We start from the raw sequence: 22,484 nt of genomic DNA, 5'->3' as shown, positions 1-22,484 counted from the left end.
AACATTTCCTTGCCCTTTTTCTGGGGTGACCGATGCCCCTTGTTTCCTAAAGCTAAAACATTTAGAACTCTGAATTGGAGGAAATTGATTTTCTATGGAGATGCTGATGTGTTTCCTAAGAACGTCACTGCAGGGTCACCGTGTTCCCCTTCAGAGCACCTTTCCCTGGGTTGTGATGCCCTTGCTGAAGAGCAGACATGGCAGAGCAAGCTCCATAGCTCTTCCAGATGGAAAGCTGCTGCCTGGAGGTTGGTCCAGTGAAATACGTAAGAAGCCAGGCATGGATTTCATTCACTCACACTCATGCAAGGATGCGTGCTGGTAGCATGCTTCGCAGTGGCAAAAACTGAAAACAACCCATGAAGATCCACTGATAGGGCCAGTTCTGTCACCTGGTGACCCCGGGGAGGCTGGGCAGCCAGAGCCACCTGGCAGGTCTGCAGGGCCAGCACGGAGGTGTCCCCTCTGCTACCAGGTGAAGAAAGCTACTCACAGGAATGATAGGAACAGTGTGAGCTCATTTCTGTAAAAAAAAAAAAAAAAAAATTACTTATGTGTAAAATCACATGTATGTATGTAGGATATAGAAAAAATAAATCCCAAGAAACTGTTAGCATTGATTATCTCTGGGAATGGAATTGAAGACAGGACTTTCACTTTTTACTTTATGTCCTTCTGTACTATTTAAATGTTTTACCCAGTAGGCATTAAGTCTTTTAACTTGGTCTTTTTAACTTGTAACTTGGAATAATTTCAGACTTAAAGAAAAGTTGCAGGAACAGCACAAACAACTCCCATGTACACTTGATGTAGATTCCCCAACAGTTAACATTTTACCTTATTTGCTTTATCATATTCTGCGTCTGTGTATTTATGTATATAGTTTGTAATTTATGTATTAACATATGTGCATGTATGGTCTGTAACATATATAAACTATATATGTATATCATTTATAATTTTTTCTGAACTATTTGAAAGGAAGCTGGAGACAGGATGCTCATTTACTCCTAACTACCTCGGTGTATTTCCTAAGCACCATGACAGTGCACATCTCAAAATCAGGAAGTGAATATTGCTAGAACACTGCAATCTTAAATTACAAAACCAGGTTTTATAAAACCAGCTAGTGAATGGGACTGGACGGGGGCGCAGGGCCCGCTCCAGCGCACTCACTCGCCTGCTTCTCCATCCACGTGTGCAGATGCGGCCTCCAAGCATGCAACCCAGGCGTTCTTTGACTGTTTGCGTGCAGAGATGGAACAGTATGAAATCGAGGTGACTGTCATCAGCCCCGGCCACATCCACACCAACCTCTCTCTGAATGCCATCACTGCTGATGGGTCCAGATATGGAGGTGAGGCCCAGTTTCTCTTTTCTTCTATGAAAATCTGTTGGTTGGCCAAAGTGAGACATACTGCTCTAACCTCTAACCAGTGATTCTGTGGTCATTTTAATTTGGATATAATTTTTTTTTTTTTTTGAGACAGAGTCTCACTCTGTTGCCCTGGCTAGAGTGAGTGCCGTGGCATCAGCCTAGCTCACAGCAACCTCAAACTCCTGGGCTCAAGTGATCCTACTGCCTCAGCCTCCCAAGTAGCTGGGACTACAGGCATGTGCCACCATGCCCAGCTAATTTTTTCTATATATTTCTAGTTGTCCAATTAATTTCTTTCTATTTTTAGTAGACACGGGGTCTCGCTCTTGCTCAGGCTGGTTTCGAACTCCTGAGCTCAAACAATCCGCCCACCTCGGCCTCCCAGAGAGCTAGGATTACAGGCGTGAGCCACCGCGCCCGGCCTTGGATATAATTTTTAAAACAAAAAACCTTGACACAAGTGTTAGTTATAGATACAGACTATTGAGTAATCTTCATTTACCCCACCATAAACCACTCTTAGCCTGAAAGTCACAGCATTCAGAACAGGACACCTGTGGGCGGGACTCTGAGGGGTAGAAAGGAAGTCCCCAAGCTGAAATGCTACCAGACTTCCAGGTAACCCACTCCCAGATCCCAAAGCCCAAGGAGTATTATCAGGATCAGGGTTAAGTGAATTAACCTCATGACAAGTATAGGGGCTTGACCTTAATGGTCTCCACACAGTAGGCTTGAGAAATGACTTGACTTCTTAGTTTTTAGATGAGGCTAGGTGTGGCAGGCTCAAAACCTCCATCTTGCTTCAGTCAGAGACAGCAGTGAGCTAATCTGTAGTCATCGCTCAGCTGAATGGCTGGGCCCAGCATTCAGGCCCAGGCCAAGCAGAGACCAGTCGAGCCAAGAGTGCCAGATTCCCAGGAGCTGGCTCTGTTTTCCCACACTGGAAACGGGGCCTGCCCACACCTCAAATACTGTCCTGTTGTGTCCTGTCCCCTTGAATGTGATCTCTTGGGGTCTGTGCTGCAGCATCTGCCAGGGGCCTTCTGGTCCTGCACCCACCGCAGCCAGGCCTAAACCAAGACTGCCCTGCCCATGTCCTGCTGGCAGCTGCTCTCTCATGCAGCAAGTCTTGTCCTCCCCACAACAGAAGCCATACAGAGGCATGGGGCCTCCTCCAGCTTCATACCTATTTATACCTATGAGACATTGTTTTAAAAATTCTCCCTGTAGCATTTAAAAATGAGTAACAATCAGCAACTTCCTATTCAGTGTTGTTAAAAACACAATGAGAACAGATACTAGCAAGGGAGCTCAGGCAGATTGGACAACTTAAAAATGGTTTCAAATGCTCTGAGCTAGTGGCCCCTCTTCTGTGCCTGCCAACTGGTCCTACTTTGGAAAATTATTTAGATTACTAGAGAAGAAGGGACGTCAGTTGCTGTTAACTTAACACCTCCTAATCTCTCTCAGCTGTCCCCTCTAACACCTAAAACAAACCAAGGATTTCTTCCCGTTCCTCATCCAGTTCCTACATGACACTGGGAGCTGGAACATCTGTCTGTCTGCTTCTGCCTCACTGACCTTGCAGTGCATTTGCAGGTCATACCGCCTTCACCGCCCTCCCGACTGGCAGCCCTGGAGCAAAGCTACCTGAGGCAAATTAGATGGTACATGTCCCTTAGTCATTGGCTAATTCCCAAGGTCAGGAAGCTCCTCTTGAGATGCAGCGTGAGTGGCTCACTCTTTGAGGACCCCCCTGGGCCTCTGCCCTTGTCAGAGACCACTGGGGAGAATGCCGCTTTGGTTCCTTGCACTGACTGGGGTTCCCAGCCTGCCTTTTCCCACATCCCCCCCACATCTCCCTCACTCCCACTCACCACAGCAAACTGCAAAACAGGTCCTCATTTCCCTGGAGTACACAGTTGCCGGGGACGGTGGCATACAACTTGCTTCCTGACAGGAGCAGGAGGTGCTCCGTGGTGGGAAGGGCAACACGTGACTGATGGCTCACATCAGCTCAAGTCCTCAAGAGAAAGGGACTTCTGTTTCCAAGTTCACGTGTTTCATTTGTTTTGTTTGTTTTAGTTATGGACAAGACCACAGCTCAGGGACGAAGCCCTGTGGAGGTGGCCCAGGATGTTCTTGCTGCCGTGGGGAAAAAGAAAAAGGATGTGATCCTGGCCGACCTACTGCCTTCCTTGGCCATCTACCTTCGAACTCTGGCTCCTGGGCTCTTCTTCAGCCTTATGGCCTCCAGGGCCAGGAAAGAGCGGAAAGCCAAGAACTCCTAGTGCTACGTCAGAGCCAAAGCTCCGACCAGCCAGAGCCGGGGTAGAGATTTGTCTCCCAAGTGGGAATGATTCAAGAAACACTCCTCGTGCAGGACCCTGGCTGGGCCCCTGCTGGCAGAGGAGGGGAAGCAAAAAGGCAGCAAGCTGCTTTCCAGGGCTGAGGGGTAACACTTAAGAAATAAATAGGGAGTCTGGGTTTTAACTCTAAAAATATGAAATAAATAACCTGAACAGTAAAGAGTCATATCCTTAAGGACTGGAACTATGCATCCTTTGAATTCCAGCCCCACCAACTCCTAGAAATTGTTTCAATCTTGGATCAGAAGATGTTGTATCATCTGACCCAGCTGTTCTCATATTTGACTTATCCAAGACCACTTACCTAATTCTTTCAGCAGAGAGACCAGCTCCAGAGACTACCTTCTTCAAGGACAAAGGCTGCAGTTTTAGGAAATCTGTAGTCATATCCATTCCCAGGGTCCTGTGATATCTTGCTCAACATAAAAAATGGGCTAGTGGTTGGTCTTAGTGCAGTGGTGTTTACAACTAATTGATCACAATCAGTTACAGATTCCTTTGTTCCTTCTCCACTCCCACTGGTTCACTTGACCAGCGTTTAAAAAAAAAAAATTTTAAATAAATAAATAAAAAATGAGCTGGAATGCAATGGGTTGTTTGGCATATCCCAAGTGATGCCGGCTTGAGCACCTGATAGGAATTCCCCAGTTTTCTTTGACTCTTGCCACAGCCCTGAAGGATGCCAGGCACCACTCTCCACAGAAGAGGAATTTACTAAAAAGCAGCCAAAAGGGAGAAGAGAGCCCTGCATGGCCCCATGTATTCGCTAGAAAATGAATCAATCAGGAGCTGGCCAGGTGGAAGCAATTCTATGGCACCTGGTCTCCCGGTGGAAGTAAGCTGTTCGTTAGCTACAACTAGTCGGATTATAGCCAGAAAGAATGCTGCTTCCACCTTTCTGATTTATTAAAAATATGTGATTGAGGCTGAGTAGGTCAGCTTCATTTGTAAAGTTTAGGAAGAAAATTTTCCTATTACTGAAACTAAAAGTTGAAATTATAGGTCCATTGTAGACTTCCCCAATTGGAATAAAATCTCCTAGCATATACTGACATATTGTACTATGTCCTAACTCTGGCCCTGTTCAGCTTGTATTTTAAACATCTACCCCCAACGGATGATAACATGGCACAGTCAGCCTATGGTTAGGGTGTCAGAGGCTTTCCAGTTTCCTGGGAGTAGGCCAGTGAGTGATTAGATCTGGTGACCTGCCCTGGCTCACAGTGCTAACTGGATGCTCCAGAAGCCTTTGGGTGAAATGTGGATACAGACATGGTGGCTGGTTCTTCATCTTCCATGTAAATCATCTATCTCCCTCCTGACATGGAAGAGAAGAGAAGGGTCTTCTTAGTCTTCACATTAGAGACAGGAGACCCAGGCAAGAGCTGGGACCAAGACAGCAGTGGCTGTACCTGTTCTAAAGCTCAGCCCAAGTCTAAAGTCAAATGAAAGTGCCAAGCGCACAGCAGGTTTCAGTAATGGCAGCTATAGACGACGCTCTCCCTCTGCATGGAAACAAGATCTCTTCTTGGACATTGTTGGCTGCTACTTTGAGAGGGCCTGTGTCCAGGTGCTGTCCTGTCCTGTCTGTTAACTAAAATGGTCAGCACCCGGAGGGGGTTGGTGTGTAGCCTGCCCTCGGAGGAAGGCAAGTTTAATAACAGCATGCTCCGTCCTCAGGAAACAGGAACACAAAGACATCGTTGAGGGTACTGGTTTTGGAGTTATTGTGACAAGCAAGTAGGAGCCACCAAGACCTGATTCACAGCTGTGGTGTGGGGCATGAAGCATGGAGTGGCACTAAAGGCTCGCTTAACCTGCATACCCGTTAGCTGTAACGAGTCGGATTGCAACCAGAAAGAACCCCTGCTTCCACCTTTCTGATTTATTAGAAATACATGGTTGAGGCTTACTGAGTAGGTCAACTTCATTTCTAAAGTTTATTTCCTCTCTGTTAAATGAAATGGTTAACAGCTGGAGACTGATATGATAGATAAACTAGCCATATCCCAATATCATTGGGTGTTTATGTACCTAACATTTAAAAAAAAAATCACTTTCTAAAACTTTAGAAACTTTATATTCCACCATATAAACAGAAAATAATATAATGCAAACCAAACAATCATTAAAATCTAGCTAGCTAAAGCTGTTTGCCAAAGGCAGAGTTCTTGAGGAGGTTGGCAAATCCTAGAGAGGTGTTCAACACACTAACCCACACACTCTACCTGGCCTCAGAACTGGGAACTAAAAGGGCCTGCAGCTGGTGTCCTGAAATCATCTTGGATATCCCGGGAGTCATCCCTTCCTGGAGAGAGCACTGGTTTGGCGAGCACTGGCTTATTGAGCCTTTAGAGCTGCCATAACTTGAGCAACAGATGAAGCACCTTCCCACACTGCCAGCCCAAAGAGCCTCCATCCCAAAGAGCTCAGGCCTTGAGCAACCTTTCATTTTGCTCTTGGATTTTTCAAACCACTGTTTGACTATGAAAAATTTGCCACCAGGGACGTAATGGTGTTGGTACTGTTCCAGTTTCTCTTTTCTTCCTCAAAGGAGGTGTTTTGTTGTTTTGACCCCTCTTTCATCCTTGAATTCTGCTAGGGAGGCCTGAAAAGCACCATCTTTAATTGGTTCTGCCTTCAGATATCTAATGAAGTTCAAAGACAGTTTTTTTTTTTTTTTTTTTTGAGACATTCTTGCTCTGTCAACCCTGGGTAGAGTGCAGTGGCATCGTCGTAACTCACAGCAACCTCAAACTTACGGGCTCAGGCGATCCTCCTGCCTCAGCCTCCGGAGTAGCTGGGACTACGGGTGCGCACCACCACACTCGGCTAATTTTTCTATTTTTAGTAGAGACAGGGTTCTCACTCTTGCTCAGGCTGGTCTCGAACTCCTGACCTTAAGTGAGGTCCTCCCACCTCAGCCTTCCAGAGTGTTAGGATTATAGGCATGAGCCACTGCACCTGGCCTAAAGACACTTTCCATTTTGCTCTTTAGGCCTCTTGGTGTTTCACTGGTCACAGAGCAGAAACAGGCTGTCCTGTGCCTCGTGCCAAAACCAGAGACTGGAAAATTAGACCGAGTAAGCTGTTCCAGGTAGCAGCACCTCCGTGCAGTGCGGAGGCGCTGTAGGAGTGAGTCAAGCAAACAGTGGACGCGCAGCCCCCTTGGGCACCTGCCCAGTGCACAGCAAATCTCCCTCCCCTCCCTCTGCAGGGGCTGACAGCTGAACCAGATGTGAAAACTTTGGATGGAGTAAGAGACTAATGAGGAGATGCAGTGGCAAGAGGCTTGCCGGTCTGCTCCTCTGCTTCCTCAATCAGCTGTCCTTCTACATAAAAGCTCTTCATTCTTCTCTGGTTGGAGGGGGGGGGTAGTTAACACTGGATGAATTCACTAGATTAATTACATGATCCGTTCCCTGAAATGGTCCACACAGGACTCATCTGTGTGGACTCTGCACAGGAGGGCCAAGGCGACTCGGCCTTTGCTTCCTCTCAATTGGCAGGTATTGAATGCTGTTTCTTCAAAAGCACCACGGCATGTCACAGATGAGCGTAGCCACTTGTCAGCAACTCTACCGTGACCACTCATCTAAGCGGGAGGGTGGCCGAACAGAGAGGCCAGTGTCGACAGCAGGGAGAGAGGTGCCCTCCTCCCGGCCACCTCACCTCAAGCAACCAAACCTTTGCCCTGTTGTCCACAAAGGTGCCTCATCCCCGTCTCCCTGGCTGGGGGCCATGTAACTAAGATGGCATTTCAGAATCTGGGTCAGTCCCAACAGGAATACTTTGTTCAGTGCAGCTTGGGGAACGGTGGGAGAGCCACCTGTTTGCACCTGGTTTCTATTTCGGGTGAGGGCTTCTGCTCAGCTGACTTGAGGTCACTATGGCTTGTCTGGCTTGTCCCTTTCAGCCACCTTCCCATGAAATCTGATTTGCAGGCAGAGCACTTCCAGGCCAGGCATGGGGCTCCCTTTCCAAATCTGGGCCTGTTTGTTACAAACACCTACCATCCCTGCACAGCAGCTGGGAAGCCAGCACTCAGACACCTGAGGGTCATGGGCACCTGCCTTTCAATTCATGCTGCACAGTGGAGATGAAGTATCTTCGGGCTCACTTTTGTGTGGCCAGTGCAGTTCCCTCCACCATTTTCAGATGGCCGAAGACTGCCATGTCAACAACCACGTGCACCTGACACCACCGTGCCACCCAGCGTTCAACGGAGTGATGAGTATCCACGGGGCCCTTGGAATTAATCAAAGTTTCTTAAACGTTTTGTGGGCTGTGGTCCCTTTTTAAATCTGGTAAAAGCTCTAGATCTCCCCTCCAAAAATGACCCAATCACCCCCCTTGAAGCCTCCCACGCAACCCAGGCTAAGCACCCCTTCATTCCTCTGTAGCACCAGATCCTTTACAACTAGACGAAACTCAGTGCAGTTGTCTTAAAGATTGGCCCTTCAGCAGGAGAGCTGTGGGGATCTCAGGGATGAAAGGGAACAGAGGCCTCAGGAAGGGAGCAGTTAAGGCAGGGCCCCGGCCTCCAAGGGGATAATGTTCCATCTATCCAGACCTTAGAGGGAATGTGGAAGTGACACGCCATGTGCCTTTTGGCGTGAGGGAGAAGCATAGCACTCAGCTCCTGTGGGACCGGGGGCGCTTCTGAGATGGCTCTGAGGACTCTTCCCTCAGCCTAGGGCAGTGGGCTCAACTCCGGGTCCACATCAGGAACAGCTTTGGTGCCTTAAAGAAAATGCAGATGTTAGTTTCTGTGTCTCCCTAAATCAGAATCTCTGGAGGAAGGGTCCTGGGTTCCAGAATTCCCCAAGTGGCCCCAAATGGAGACTCCATGACTGCTAGACCTTGCCACGTTATCCTCCCCTGTCCCTGAACAGTGCGTTAGCAGTGCTGGCCTTGGGAGCGACAAGGCCAGGGAGAGCCAGGAGACTGCTTCTGGGCAGGGTCTGGCCCAGGAACCACTTCGGATCCAGGCCTGTCCTCCCGGCAAGTGGCAACGCCGCCCTGCAGTGTGGACCAGGGCAGCTTTCACAGTGCCTGCTCATTCCACACGCAGCAGCAGCTGCAGCAGAGTCACGGAAAGAGAACAGTGGCAGCTGAAATTCTCATAATTTTAATGGTCAGTAGCCTCTGGTTGGCTCTGAATGGTACAGTTAAACAACGCTCTTAAGCCCGCCCCCCAGCGCACTCACACCCCTCGGCAGCGTCGGCTTCCACCAACCTTCCAGGGCCCAGTCAGACTTCCACAGCCTCAGACCCCCCTTCTTAGATTATGGAAATCCACATCTTAGTGTAATGAGTTGAAAAAACCCTTGGTACACCCGTGATCTGTGTTATTTTTTTTTAAAATAACAAATATAAACCAAACACCTTCCCAGGCTCCTCTGCCTCGCAGAGCACAAAATGTTACTGTGGCAATCTGAATACTATGTTGTCTCTTATAGGCTGGATGGCTCTGCTTCTCTCCCTGTCTACTGAAATCATACGGCGTAGAGTTCGTAAATCTTCTTTACACAGTACACCAGGGCGGCCAGTGCTATCGTGTTGTGCAGTCTCTTTCTGTGCAGGTCGTCCTTCCGGACCAGCACCACTGGGGTGGAGGAGGTGAGCGTGTGCAGGGGCAGGCGGGACAGTTTATAGGCATCGTACTCCACTTGGTACTTGCAGCAGGGGTCAAACTGCCAGGAGATTCCGTAGAGAGTGCAGCAGGCCAGGCTCAGCACACCAGCAGGCAGGGAGATGTAGTGGGAATAATCTAGGGGCAGCGCCAACGGGGTGAAGAGGCAGGCGGTGCCCGCCAACACAGCCGTCTTGTGCAGGCAGTTGCCCACGGTGATCCAGCGCGCCGTCTCGTCGCCGATGCGCGTGGGCTCGATCACAATGTACTTGTACTGGGCTTCTAAAGCCTGCTCCAGCTCGTACTCAAACTGGTCTTGGGCGTTCTCCCCATTGTAGATCTCGTGCACGATGTAGCAGTCTGTGGCCGACAAACTCACCCTTTTGATCGGGGTGGCGGGGAGAGAGACAAGACAGTTAGGCCGAGAACACTTAACTGTGGTTCTTTAAGCTGCTGGGGCAAGTCTGAGCCTCAGACTCAACAGAAAGCCTGCGTTCTGGAGGGCATGTCTCACTTATGTTTTTATCTCCTTTAAACCCCCACACACAAGATAATCAGTAAAGATTTTTCTTCTGAAAGAATAGTGAAATATTAAAACAGAAAAAGGAATGCCTCTTGTCTAGGAAGATGAAAATTATAATCTGTACCTGGCCTGGTGTTTAGCCTAATGCAATGGACCAACAGATCTGCGGGTCAGCAAAGGAGCCCGAAGGGGAAAGAACAACTTCAGCAGAGAATCACACAAGCAGGCACACAGTGGCAGCGCAAGGTCGACAGCCTGGGGCTGCTCTTGGCTAACAGGGCAAGTACAGGAGGAGGATTCTTCAGTGAAAATCGACAGACCCCTGGGACAGGTAATGCCAAACAGCCTGGCCTTTGCACAGCTCACAGACAGACATCCTGAGCCTGCAGAATAAAAGGCAGAAAGGGACAGCTTCATCTGACAGAAAACCACACTGCTCTGGCCCTCAGTGCTCTCCACAGGTGGCGGTGGCCCCCAGCTCCTCACCACGTGGAGACCTAGGACGCCAGCCCACTACATAGGAAAAGCGCCCTTCACTGAATAGTTAGAGACGTCTCAAGAACAGCAGTGGCTCTCAAATTCAGCAGGCAGGATGGTCACCTGAAGGGCTTCTTCAACATCCAGCCCAGACGGTGCCACCCATTCAGGCCCCGTAGGCCCAGGACTCTGATAACTAATCAATGCTGCCTCTCCCTCGTGTAAAAACCACTGTCCACAGAGACCCACACAAGGGGCTGATCCAGTCCCCAGCCTTCACCCTGGGACTGGGGATAGATGACCTGACCTCAGCCAGCAAGAGAGGAATCCAGAACCCTAAGGAAGGCTCAGCTCTGCTGTAAGGCCAGACAGCATCCCGGCCTCCGCTCTGGCAGTGGCCATGGGCTGGAGTGGTGTGAACCTGCCCATCGCTGTGACGGGCAGACCTAAATACAGGGTTGCACGGCCCTTGTCATATTTCCTTTGGCTCGCTTCAACCCGTCCAGATCTTTCTGAATCTCCACACTGTCACCCATGTGCTGTTTCTCCTGCTCATCTGACAAGATGCCTTCCTTATCCAAGCCTCTGGAGAGACACTGCGAGACAGAGCTCTGGAGGATGGATCACTTTTTAACCCATACTACTACTAGCCGGGCTGTGCAGAGCCATCTTCTGTCATGTGCCTCAGTGAAATGCAGCCCCCTCCCCTCAGCAACCCCCAGTCCCCAGGCTGGTCAGACCCCACCACAAAGGAGATGAGGCCCCAGGGACCTGGTGGTCACTGTACCAGGCCAGGGTCAACATGGCCCATCCACCTGCAGCTCCCGCCATCCCTGACAGGAACTGGCTCCTTCAGTGGCCAACGAGAAGCACAGCCCTGAGTGTACACAGACAGGAAGGCCCAGCCAGCCCGCCCACCTGCCCGTGGCACACACACTCCAAGTGGCCATGTGGAGGAACGCCACAGGGAGCTGGGATCGGAGCTACCCGGTCAGTGACCACAGCACAGTGGGGACTAGTCAAGATGTTGAAAACAAGGTCACCCTCAGAACCTCGGTTCAGCATCAGATAGCCCAGACCCCCTTCAAAGGTGGAAGCAATTCCACACGAAGGGCATGGAAATCCGATTGTCAGGGGCAGAGTCCGACACCACGGAGACCCTTTCCCATTGCTGCTCCCAGGCAGGTCTGGCACTTTCCAAGCTGCCTTTCAGCAAATATGCAAACCTAAGAGGCAGGCTTCATTCTAGGTGAAGAAGCAACTGAACTGCTCTCCTGTGGTCGCACTGCAAACGAAAGTCACTGGTAATGGGCTGACGTGTGCCCGCAAGTGCAGAGGGAGGGGCTCCACTCTCAGCACTGGCTTGGACTCAGGCAAAGAACTCGTTATCGTGGAAAAGTCACCGTAATTAGGCTGGGCTAAGGCAAAGCCGCCTAATTAAATCATAGCCCCTAATTAAACTGTGTGCACTGGGGAGAAATCTCTTCCCTAGGGGCCAGACGAGAAGCCTCCTAAACACAGGATGTTGCCCTAAGCAGCTTCTGCTGCTGTGCCAGCCACCAGGGGCCGCCTGCCCAGGACGACCTGGTGAGCTGTTTTTGTAAGCCTGCCCTGGGAGTTTGGGAAATGCGAGAGGGAGGGTTTTCCCTTTAGAGTCCTTTGTGGAGTTTCTCCATTTGGACTTAATTCAGAGGAGAGGCGAGAGGGAGGCCACGTCAGTTGGTACTCCCAACTCCCAAAATTTAGCATTCTAAAAGCCACCTTCAGCAAACAAGCAAACCTGAGGCAGAGATGAGGACTGAGGGCTGAGTGACACTCGCATGGTCATACTAGAAATGAAAGTCAGTGGTAAAGTGCTGGCCGTGACTCCAAGCACGTGGAGAGGGCAGGCAGGAGCGCTCCTAACCAGGAGACTTCCTTCCTGGTCAAGTCGGTCAGCCGAGAGAGGTGGAGAGGCCAGAGAAGAACGGGGACGAGAGAGGCCATATCATGGACCGATCTGTGCAAGCGAAAAGGAGTCACGCCCAAGTCCGTGTGTCGACTACCAACACGAGGTCAGGGGACACCTCGCGGCTGGGCGTCAGAAGCGAGCTTTCGTCCCTCTGGAACACTCAAAGGAAAACAAGGGTGTCAAGTTGGGGTTACAGAATGTTCTTGCCAAAACCCAAATCCACCCTAGTGTCATGCCCTTCTCTGTGCAGGCCAATAGCCATTCTGAATGTAGTGAGAAACACTGTTTGTCCTACTCAGGAAATGCCAGCTGAAACCCCTGGAACAGACTGCTCCATCTTGGAACGACATCAGTGGGCAGATGCCCACCCCCAACCCTAACTGCCCTCACCCCTAGCTGCCTCACCCTCTGCGAGCCCGGCTGGCACCCACGTCTACTGGGGCCCACCTTCCCTGGCCTCCGCAGGGGCGGGCTCCCTGTGGTTTGGGGGGCGGGCATGGCGGGCAGGACTATCTCCTATCATTTGTTAAGACAGATTAGTGGGTGTGTCCACGAGTCCCAACTTGCCTGGGAGAGGCCAGTGCCCTCTAGGCTCCCACCTCACTACTGCTGGCAAGTGTGCCTAGCGTCAGCCCCCACAGCACAGGGAGTGACAGTGAGTAGATACGTGGTATTCGACCCTCACTGGGGCCTGAGCATCCTCGGCCCTCGGCTGCAGGCAGTCTTGTGTGAGCGAGCGTGTGGAGACACACGTGTGCTCGCGGTGCTCTCCTCCCAGGAGACGTCTCGGATCAGCTCCCTCTTCCTGCCAAACTGGGGCCTCGGCTTCCTGAAGCCCAAGTGTCTATGTGGACAGGCCACTCCTCTCCTACCCGCTATGTAAACCAGCCATACTCAGTTGAAAACAAAGAGCACAGCCACACTGAAGGAACCTTCCAGCCATCTTCAAACAAAGGCAGTCTCTGAAGTCAGCCTGGCAGGCGATGCCCGGCACAACTGCCCTGAGACCAGAGACTCACCAATTCTGCTTTTAAAGCCAATTAAGGAAGAGGATTTTCAGTTTCCATTGGGAAAGGATAAAATCTTAAGTCTGGAGAAGTAAATTTCCAGGATCTCATAATAATGTACAAGGAAGGGGAGGGCAAGGTTCAAGCCGAAACACAGACACAAAGCCAGAGGATCCCTTTGTCAGAGTCCGCCCCGACCACAGACCAGCCTTAGAACCTGGGCGACCTGAACCCTGGTACACAGAAGCAGATTTTTTAAAAAGCAAAGTGGGGCTCACACTGGTAGTCCCAGCTACTTGGGAAGCTTAGGCTGGAGGGTAGCTTGAGCCCAGGAGTTTGAGGTTACAGTGAGCTGTGATCCCACCATTGCACTCCAGGCTGGGTGACAGAGCAAGACCCTGACTCTTAAAAAAACAAAACAAACAAATAAAAGAAATGTAAAAAGTAATAGCTAATTAGAATCTTTCAAGCTCTGGGCTTCCTAGGGGACTGTATTTTTGCTTTCATTGCAGGCGTGAAATGACCAATAAGAGAACGTAGTGAAGAGTCTATGTTTAAAAAAAAAAAAAAAAAAAAAAGCACTGACACAGGAAGAAAGTCTCCAAGAAACCAAGTTAAAGGGAAAAGCAGGTACAGAACAATGTTTACGGTACGCTATCTGTAGTATAGCTTTAAAAAAGCATCTACTGCTTTTATATGCACAGAGTGTTTCTGAAAGGACACACAAAGACCTGAGACGTATGACCGTCACTAGAGAGAGACCAGAGTGGCTCAGGAAAGAAAAAGGGAGGGAGGAAGCCCCTTTTTACTAACGACTTCTGATCCCTTTGAATTTGGCACGATCTCTGGCACGTGCTTCTGCAGTGCTGAGGTGGCTTTGCATTCTGAGCCGTCACTGCTGAGCTGGGTGTCAACCTGTTCACATACCTCAGAGGGGGACGCTGCAGACACTGCCCCGGGAGACCCCACTGTCCCACCTCAGGGTCACAGGCACTTGTGACTGGCATCGTGAGCCTGCCTCTGGCCTTCGGGCCCTCATCTCTCCACCTTGGAAGAGCACTGAATCAGCTCTGGGGGCAGTCGGCAAAGGTCTCCCTGGGACGCTGGCATTCCAGTAAAAGGTGGCACGATGAAAACTCGGCGGGACGGCCCTGTCTCCCCTCTGGGATTTAGGCACCCTGTGCCTGTCCCGGCAGCCTGTCCAAAACCCAGCCATGTGGTCTACCCTGTACCACTGCAAGGCTGGTCTTGAATGGATCTCAAATGTGGGGCTCCCCAAAGTCTGGAGGCACCTCCCCCAAAGTGAAGAACTGCACAAGAAGGTTCAGAGCAGCACTACTTGGTGAGAGCAAAGATGACTGACGAAAGCGGACGGAACGGGCTCGTGCCTCGACAAGAGACGATGAGTGAGTTCCAGCAGCCCGTGGGAGGGGACGCTGCACCCAGCCCCTCAGACACAGCACCAGGCTCTCGGAGGAGAATCAAGTGCCGGAAACTGTGAAACTGGGCCAGGGTGTGGTGACAGCTCAGGAGCAAGGGGGCCTCTGCCGAAGGGGCACGTGGACCGAGGTTAAGTCTCATCTCTACTTAGGCTGAGCAGGGAGCACACACGTCTATCACTTTAACTGTGGTCAAAACACACATAAAATTTACCATCTTAGCCATGTTTAAGTGCACACTTCTGCACATTAAGCACATCCACACTGTCATGCAACCGTCACCACGCTCCGTCTCTAAGACTCATCTTCCCAAACTGAAACTCTGTCCCTCCTCCTCCCACCAGTCCTGGAAACCTCCACTCTACCTCCTGGTCTATGAATCTGACTACTCTAGGGCCTGACATGGTGGGATCATGTATGACATTTTCCCTTCTGCGTCTGGCTTATTTCACTCAGTATAATGTCTCTGAGGTTCATCCATGTTATACCATGCATCAGAATTTTCTTCCTTTTTAAGGCTGAGTAGTATTCTGCTGTATGTATAAACCACATTTTGTCTATCCATTCATCCACACTAATGTTACTATGAGCATGTGTGTACAACTATCTGTTTGCATCCCTGCTTTTCAGTTCTTTTGGGTATAGACTCAGAAGTAGAATTGCTGGATCATATGGTAACTTTATTTTTAATTTTTTTGAGGAACCTCCAAATTGTTTTTCATAGCAGCTGTACCATTTTACATTTCCACCAACAGTACACAAGGGTTCCAATTTCTCTATATATCCTCATAAACACTTGTTATTTTCTGCTTTATGTTTTGTGTTTTTTTTAATAGTAGCCATCCTACAACTTTTTTTTTTTTTTTTTTTTTGAGACACAGTCTCACTCTCTTGCCTGGGCTAGAGTGCCGTGGCGTCAGCCTAGCTCACAGCAACCTCAAACTCCTGGGCTCAAGCAATCCTCCTGCCTCAGCCTCCCGAGTAGCTGGGACTACAGGCATGTACCACCATGCCTGGCTACTTTTTTCTATATATTTTTAGTTGTCTAGCTAATTTCTTTCTATTTTTCAGTACAGACAGGGTCTCACTCTTGCTCAAGCTGGTCTCGAACTCCCGAGCTCAAACAATTCACCCGCCTCGGCCTCCCAGAGTGCTAGGATTCCAGGCGTGAGCCACCACGTCCAGCCCATCCTACAAGTTTTAATTTTTATTTTTTTTGGGGGGGAAGACAGAGTCTTGCTGTGTCCCCTAGGCTAGAGGGCAGTGGCATTATCGTAGTTCACTACAACCTCAAACTCCTGGGCTCAAGTGATCCTCCTGCCTCAGCCTCCCAAGTAGTGTGGAACTCCAGGTACATGCTACCACACCCGGCTAATTTTTCTATTTTTTGTAGAGACAGGGGCTTGCTATGTTGCTCAGGCTGGTCTCCAACTACTGACCTCAAGCGATCCTCCCACCACAGCTTCCCAAAGCACTAGGATTACAAGCGTGAGCCACGCACGGCCTGATTTGTTTTTTTTTTTCTTAATAACAGCTTTGAGATAGAATTCACAGTCCATATAATTCACCCATTTATAGTGGACAATTCAGTGGCTCAGCACTTCCAGAATTATGCAAACAACACCACAAATGCTTTTAGAGCATTTTCACTATCTCCAAAAGAAACCCTGTACCCATTAGCAGTCATATTTTCTCCAACCTTTCCCAGTCCTTGGCAACCACCGATCTGCTTCCTGACTCTATAGATTTGCCAATTCTAGGCATTTCAGATAACATGTGGTCTTTGTAACTGGCTTCTTTCATTTAGCATTGTGTTTTTAAAGGTAATCACACTGTAGCATGTTTATTTATTTAGAAGCAGGGTCTCACTATGTTGCCTAGGCTGGAGTGCAGTGGCACAATCATAGCTCACTGCAGCCTCGAACTCCTGGGCTCAAGCGATCCTCTTGCTTCGAGGCCGAGTAGCTGGGACCGCAGGCGTGCACCACCACCCTGCCTGACACACTGTACTTTCACATGTTATAACTTTTGATGTGTTTAACATAGAATTTTTAAAAATCTAAGACAAGATATATGGGAGGAAAGATCAAAGGTACTATACATGAAAAAAGATTAACAGCGGTTTTCTTCAGATGGTGGTCTCACAGGTGACTTTTAAATTTTATTTTTCTTCAAGCGTTTCTGTATTTTTCAAAAAACAAAATAAACATATGCTTCTTTTATAATGGGAAGAATAATTATAAACTTTTTCTTAAAAAGAAAAATCCTGTTGAACCCTATATCCCTTCAGGTAAACTGACCAGACACCCTGAGGCCTCCCTTCACTGCCAAGGAGAGCAGGAGGTGGCTCATTTCCTGCTCCAGAACCTTCTTGGTGCCTATGGAGAAGCCAGAGGGCACCAGCCCACCCCTGCCAGCCTGGTCTGGGTGCAGGCAGCTTCTCGCGGCTGAGGCTGTCATGCTGCTTCACGCCCCGCAGTCCTGCCAGGGAAGAGGAGGAGGGCAATGCTGTTTCCTTGTTTCACTCAAGCAAGCACTGGCCAATGTGCCCTGCAAGCCACCGTCACCTTCTGGTCCTGCTAGACCCAGAAGAACCAACCTAACCACATCGGAAGCACTTGCTTTAGGCACCTTGCTGGCGTGGACCTGCACTCCCAGACACAAAGGACACAGGAGCCCCTGAAGGGAGAAGGCAGAGACTGTTTTCATGTTTTCCCCAGCACTGGGCCTGAATGTAACAGGTTCCCAAAAGACATGGGTAGAGGGATGTTTGTAATAAGGGACAGAAGGAGAAAAACAATTACAGCAATTAAGAGGACAGGTGTGGGAAAAACCAAACTGGGTCCGTATGTCAGGTTGCTTTTCACTTAATGGACACTGGCCACTTGATTACCTATGATATATAAGCTGCTAGGCTCAGCCTCACCCCCGGGTCTAGGAAAACTAAGAATTGTGTCCTCGGGAACCCAAAGAAAGCAGAAAGATTATGCAGGGAGAGCCTATGTACGCTACAGCTCTAAAGGCCAGCGAGGACAGAAGGGCACAGGCGTACAGCCCTGCACAGTGAGGACGGTTCACAGCAAGCCAAGGAACTTCCACAGGGCACCTGACACTTTCATCTGTTTCAGAGGAGACCACGTACAAGGGGACAATTTCCTATTCTACACTGGTAACTGGGCAGCTCTCCTGCTCTGGGAACAGCAACACAGTGCACCAAGTGTGGGAGTCAAGAGGCTGGGTTCCAGTTCCCTCTCAGTTATTCCTGGCTTTGTGTCCAAGGGCAGAACATCTGGCTACTCCAAGCCAGTTTCCCTCACGTCAAATGGGACCAAAGGCCCTTGCTCTGCCAGAGAACTGCAGTGAAGATGCGACGTGGGCCAGTGTGCAAACCAACGGTGGCAGTTGCAAAGCACCACCCCAGTGTAAGGCACGTGTGGCTGTTTAAATTGAGATTAATTAAATTTAGATAGAAGAAAAAGCTCGGTTCCTCAGACATGCTAGCCACACTGCAAGTGCTCGGCAGCCACACGTACCTAATGGCCGCCTAACGGACAGCAGGGAGCCAGAGCATTTCCGTCATGCCAGAAAGTCCTCCTGGACAGCCCTGATCTAAAGAACTGTTATGACTCCCAAATGGTTACTGGCTTTTCCCAAGAACTCTGTGCCCACAAAGTGGCTGCTGGCACTAGGGACAGAACACAGTAGCAGCGGGGAGGCTCCTGGGCGTGCGCGTTCTCGTGGAACGCTGGCCCCTCCACTGCCCCTCACTCACTAACAAGCACATCAGGGTGCCTCCTCACCTCCCTGGACACAATGTCAGCCCTCCCTCCACACCCACAGACTGGGGTGTAAATCCGGTATCTGCTCTTCTCGCCCCAACCTGGAGGAAAGAAAAGTCCCTCCACACACAAGAGCAAGAATGGGAGTCTTCTGGGAGAAATTAAACACCCCCAAACTCTAAGAGTCTAAAAGGGAAGGATCAGATCAGAAAGGGGGCCCGTCACCCCGGGAATATGAGCCAACCTGCCCACAGGCTGTGACCCCTCTGTCCAGCTGGATGAGTCTCCAGCAACCACCAGGGACCAGGGACATCTGAGTTCACGGATATGAGGAGAGGTCCTGGGGAATAAAGCATGTATGGGAAGACCTGGAAGTAATCCCATAGCACTGGCTGCCTAAAAAATGCTGGGGCAGACAGCTGCACAGGCCAGGGAAGGAAAGGCCACAAAAAATAACTTAATCCTAAAACCTGAACATTTAGTCCAGTGCGTCTGGCCCCTTGAATGCCCTGGGTTGCCTTGCATCATGACCAGAAACAGATCAAGCACATCTTCCCGAGATTATAAAACAGGAACTCAGAGCACACGGCTATACTCACATTCCAACAATCACGGAGAAGAGCTCAGGGAGGCCCAGGGGCCCTGAGAGAGTGAAGCCAAGCAGCCCAAGTAAGACAGGCGGGGCTGTCTGTCTGTGAGCTGGTCCGGCTGGCACACGGTGGCAGAATACACAGATACCTGCACTGTGCTTTCCTAGATGGGCAAGTGTGTCTCAAAGACGCCGACAGGACAAGTGGCAATCTGTTTGATGTGTTCGCTGCCAGTGTGCTGAATTTTGGACAAGAATTCAGGTTACAGCTCAGAGTCTGATGTTCTTCATTACAAACACTGTTGATTCCCTAGATTTAATGGAGTGGAGAGAAAAGTCAACACGCAAGCAGCTATCATTTCGCTATTTCCACCCCTCCTATTTTAGTCGAAACTGGCACTGTCCATAGCAACAGAACTTTCTACAATGATGGAAATGTTCTTGATCTGTGCTGTCCAATATGGTAACCACAAGCCAGAAGTGGCTGCCAAGTACTTGAAATGTGGCTGGTGAGACTGAAAAGCTGAATTTTTCATTTATTTAATTTTAATTACATTAAATTTAATTGCCACATGTGGCTAGTGGCTACTGAGTTGCTGTGTGAATTCAGCCCTAATTATAGAGCTGTGGTTCTAGACTCAAGAACAAAGTAAATCAAGAACCCACACACTGGTACTCTGTGGACCACCATTTACAGACAGCTGCAGGCAGTAACACCTGTGGATAATCTGGCACCAGATCTTTAAGAACAAAGCAAGCTTCAGAGGTGGCAGCCACTGGCAAATCTGGCAAGTTTGCCCAAAGTGTCGATGTGTTCCAGCCCCTGCCCCAAACCAAAAACAGTTTCCTTCAGTTTCAGCATAAAGCAGATGCTAACCAGGTGTGTGCAGCAACTCAGGAAAACGCTCTTATAATGGTGGAGTAGAGACTTGAGTCAGCACAAATGTGACATGGAACAAAGTCATTTAAGAGAGCCATAAACAGCCTACTTCAGTCATAAGAGCCAATAATACACTCAGACCTCATAATCTATGGTGCTGGGCCATCAGTTAATCCAGCCTGCTCCACCTGAACTGTCACCACCAACTGAGCAGCAATGGAGGGACGCCCAGGAGTCAGCTAGCTAGTCTGGGCCTGGCGGCGGGGTTATGTTTCCATCCTCGGCTCATCGTTGAAACACCTTCGGGAAGCTGGGCATGGGGAAACAACTCCTCCAATACATCCTGGCTAGGGCCTTACGGCAGAGGAGTAACCTCCAGCCACCACGTTATCTGGAAGGAGGGGAGATGGTGGCACCCCAACCACAAAACCAGATGCCCCACTCCTGGCTGACACACAGCATCTACAAGTGTGAGTAGAGCCTTCAGTTCCAGGCCAAAGGTTGCAATCTGAACACCTACAGAGATCAGGCAGGTAACTGCAGTGAGACAAGCTATCAGGTGAGGAACCATAAACTGGGCAGCACTGCCCTGACCAAAAAGAGTCAGCTACTACCCGGCTTTTCAGGGAGCGTTTTATGTAAAATCTCTTGGCAATTAATTTAAGTTGTCTTAAAAACTATTGAGGCTTAACAGTCAAGGACTGGATTCAGCCTATGGGCTGCTGGTTTGCAAACTCCATTTGGAATTAACACTTGTCTCAAGCCAAAGCAAAAATAATTGCCAATATCTATTTTCTTAGATCAAAAAAAGCTTAACCTACATTGGCAAGCCTCCTGTTCCAAGTCTGGGGCATCTCTATTTGGCTTTTTGGGGTTGTTTTAAATCCAACGAGAGGGGCGTATTTCCCTCTGTTACTGAGTTCTCTAAACAGGTTATTTCCTATTACTGAAGGATTAATGTTTGCATTAAAGATATTGAAAATGTTTGCCAGTTTTTAAGGGCATCTGGAAACAATTGAGATAACTTCTTTAAATGGTCCAATCTAAGAAATACCATGCGGGAGTTGGAAAAACAAAAATATGTTTGCCACTGCTTTTCCAAGGAAGAGAAAATGCAGAATGGACAATGTTGGTTAACTCTGAGCTCAAGAATGAAATGCAGGCTAACGGATTCTATCACAACTGCCAAATAGGAAGAATTTTCTGGGCTGGGAAAGCCATCTGCAGACAATAGCAATGAACATGGGACGGAATCAGTCAAAGAAACAGCATAACGCAGAATAGTTGTGAGAGAAACAGCACTTTCCTGTTTGACAATCTTCCCCAAAAAGAGGGAAAAAAACCCCTTCCTTTCTTGCTAACCTCTGCTATACCAATCAAGCCTTAGCAGAATGGATACGACAGTTTAATCCAGGTGGCTCCACCAATACACATCCTCTCCGAAACTTCTAGTGGCTGAACACCTTCTGGCGGCTACCACTCGCTGAAAGTGCTTTCCAAATGAAAAACTGCAAATTCAACCCGAAACATGGAAACTACTCTAAGCTCATCTTCCAGAAATCAGTTACCCAAATCGAGGTCTACCTTGGAAGAAACATGCTCCTAGCTCCCTGCCATACATCGTCCATTAGGAAAGGTCACTTTAAAGGACTTCCACGGCAGGAGCGCTTCCACAGACCCCTTCAAAAGTCGTAAGAACGCCCCTGAGAAAGTGGCAGGCTCTCGGCCGGAGACACATCTGGGAAGGGCTAACGCTCCCCTGGTAAACGTGCAGATCGCGCCGCCCTCCCGCAGCCGCCCGCTCTGTGAAGGCTGCCCCTTCGCTCTCTCCCGGGAGCCCTTCCCTCCCCGCCACGTCGGGGGCTGCGGCCGAGATGGCCACGCGCGTGGCCGGCGGGGCGGGAGCTGCAGAGGCCACCCGGCCCGGGGACAGCGAGGCGGGTCCCTGGGGCCTGCGCGGGGCACCCGGTCCCCTCTGCGCGGCCGAGCCTCAGCCCCCGCTCCGCACGGCCGCGGCCCGCCTCGCCAGCCCCGCCGCCGCTCCGTCCCCTAATCGCGGCGCTCGGCGGAGGCCTCCGGCCCCTTCCCACCGGATCGGGGATCCTTCCGGACTGGCACCCTTTGCGCCCGGCGCGGGCCAAGGGAGCCCGGGGGGCCCAGGCGGGAGGGCGCTGTGGCCCCGGGAGGTCCGCTGGGCTCCCCCGCTCCCGAGCCACCCGCCCGCGGAGCAGCGCGTCCCTGGACCTCACCTCTCGCGGGCGCCGCCGCCACTGCTGCCCGGGCCCAGACGCCTCCTTCCCCAAGCGGCCATCTTGGAGACACTCCGCTCGCCCCAGCCTCGCGCCCAGGCGGCCTCGGGAGGGCGGGCGCGCCGAAGGGAAATGTAGTCCACGCCGCAGCTCCGCGCGGTGGGGCGGGCGCGAGCGGGGCCCGGCGGAACTACGGCGCCCACAGTGC

General features: G+C 50.2%; 2 protein-coding genes across 5 annotated transcripts in view; one reads left to right on the top strand and one right to left on the bottom strand.

Moving 5' to 3' along the window:
* DHRS7B (dehydrogenase/reductase (SDR family) member 7B) overlaps positions 1-4,233 on the top strand; it is a 46,982-nt gene extending 42,749 nt beyond the window's left edge. For 2 of the 3 annotated variants that reach the window (XM_012651433.1, XM_012651434.1), the window contains 2 exons: positions 1,205-1,357; positions 3,464-4,233. In XM_012651433.1, the coding sequence (XP_012506887.1) occupies positions 1,205-1,357; positions 3,464-3,669 (359 nt within the window). In that variant the 3' untranslated portion in view covers positions 3,670-4,233. The remainder of the gene's footprint in view (positions 1-1,204; positions 1,358-3,463) is intronic. The other variant, XM_012651435.1, reaches the window with a different exon arrangement.
* A 4,629-nt stretch (positions 4,234-8,862) lies between these two features.
* Positions 8,863-22,484, bottom strand: TMEM11 (transmembrane protein 11). 2 transcript variants are annotated; one of them, XM_012651432.1, is made up of 3 exons: positions 22,277-22,359; positions 19,158-19,457; positions 8,863-9,762 (listed from the first exon to the last, which is right to left on the bottom strand). In XM_012651432.1, coding segments are annotated over exons 2-3 (519 nt in total). In that variant the 5' UTR covers positions 19,160-19,457; positions 22,277-22,359; the 3' UTR covers positions 8,863-9,245. The 2 variants fall into 2 exon arrangements, with proteins under 2 accessions (XP_012506886.1, XP_012506885.1); XM_012651431.1 differs by lacking the exon at positions 19,158-19,457 and having other exon boundaries at positions 22,277-22,484.

Source organism: Propithecus coquereli, unplaced genomic scaffold (assembly GCF_000956105.1).
Source record: "Propithecus coquereli isolate 6110/MARCELLA unplaced genomic scaffold, Pcoq_1.0 Scaffold355, whole genome shotgun sequence".
NCBI lineage: Eukaryota > Metazoa > Chordata > Mammalia > Primates > Indriidae > Propithecus > Propithecus coquereli.
The sequence above is the reverse complement of the archived record's forward strand: the minus strand, read 5'-3'. Positions and strand labels throughout refer to the sequence as shown.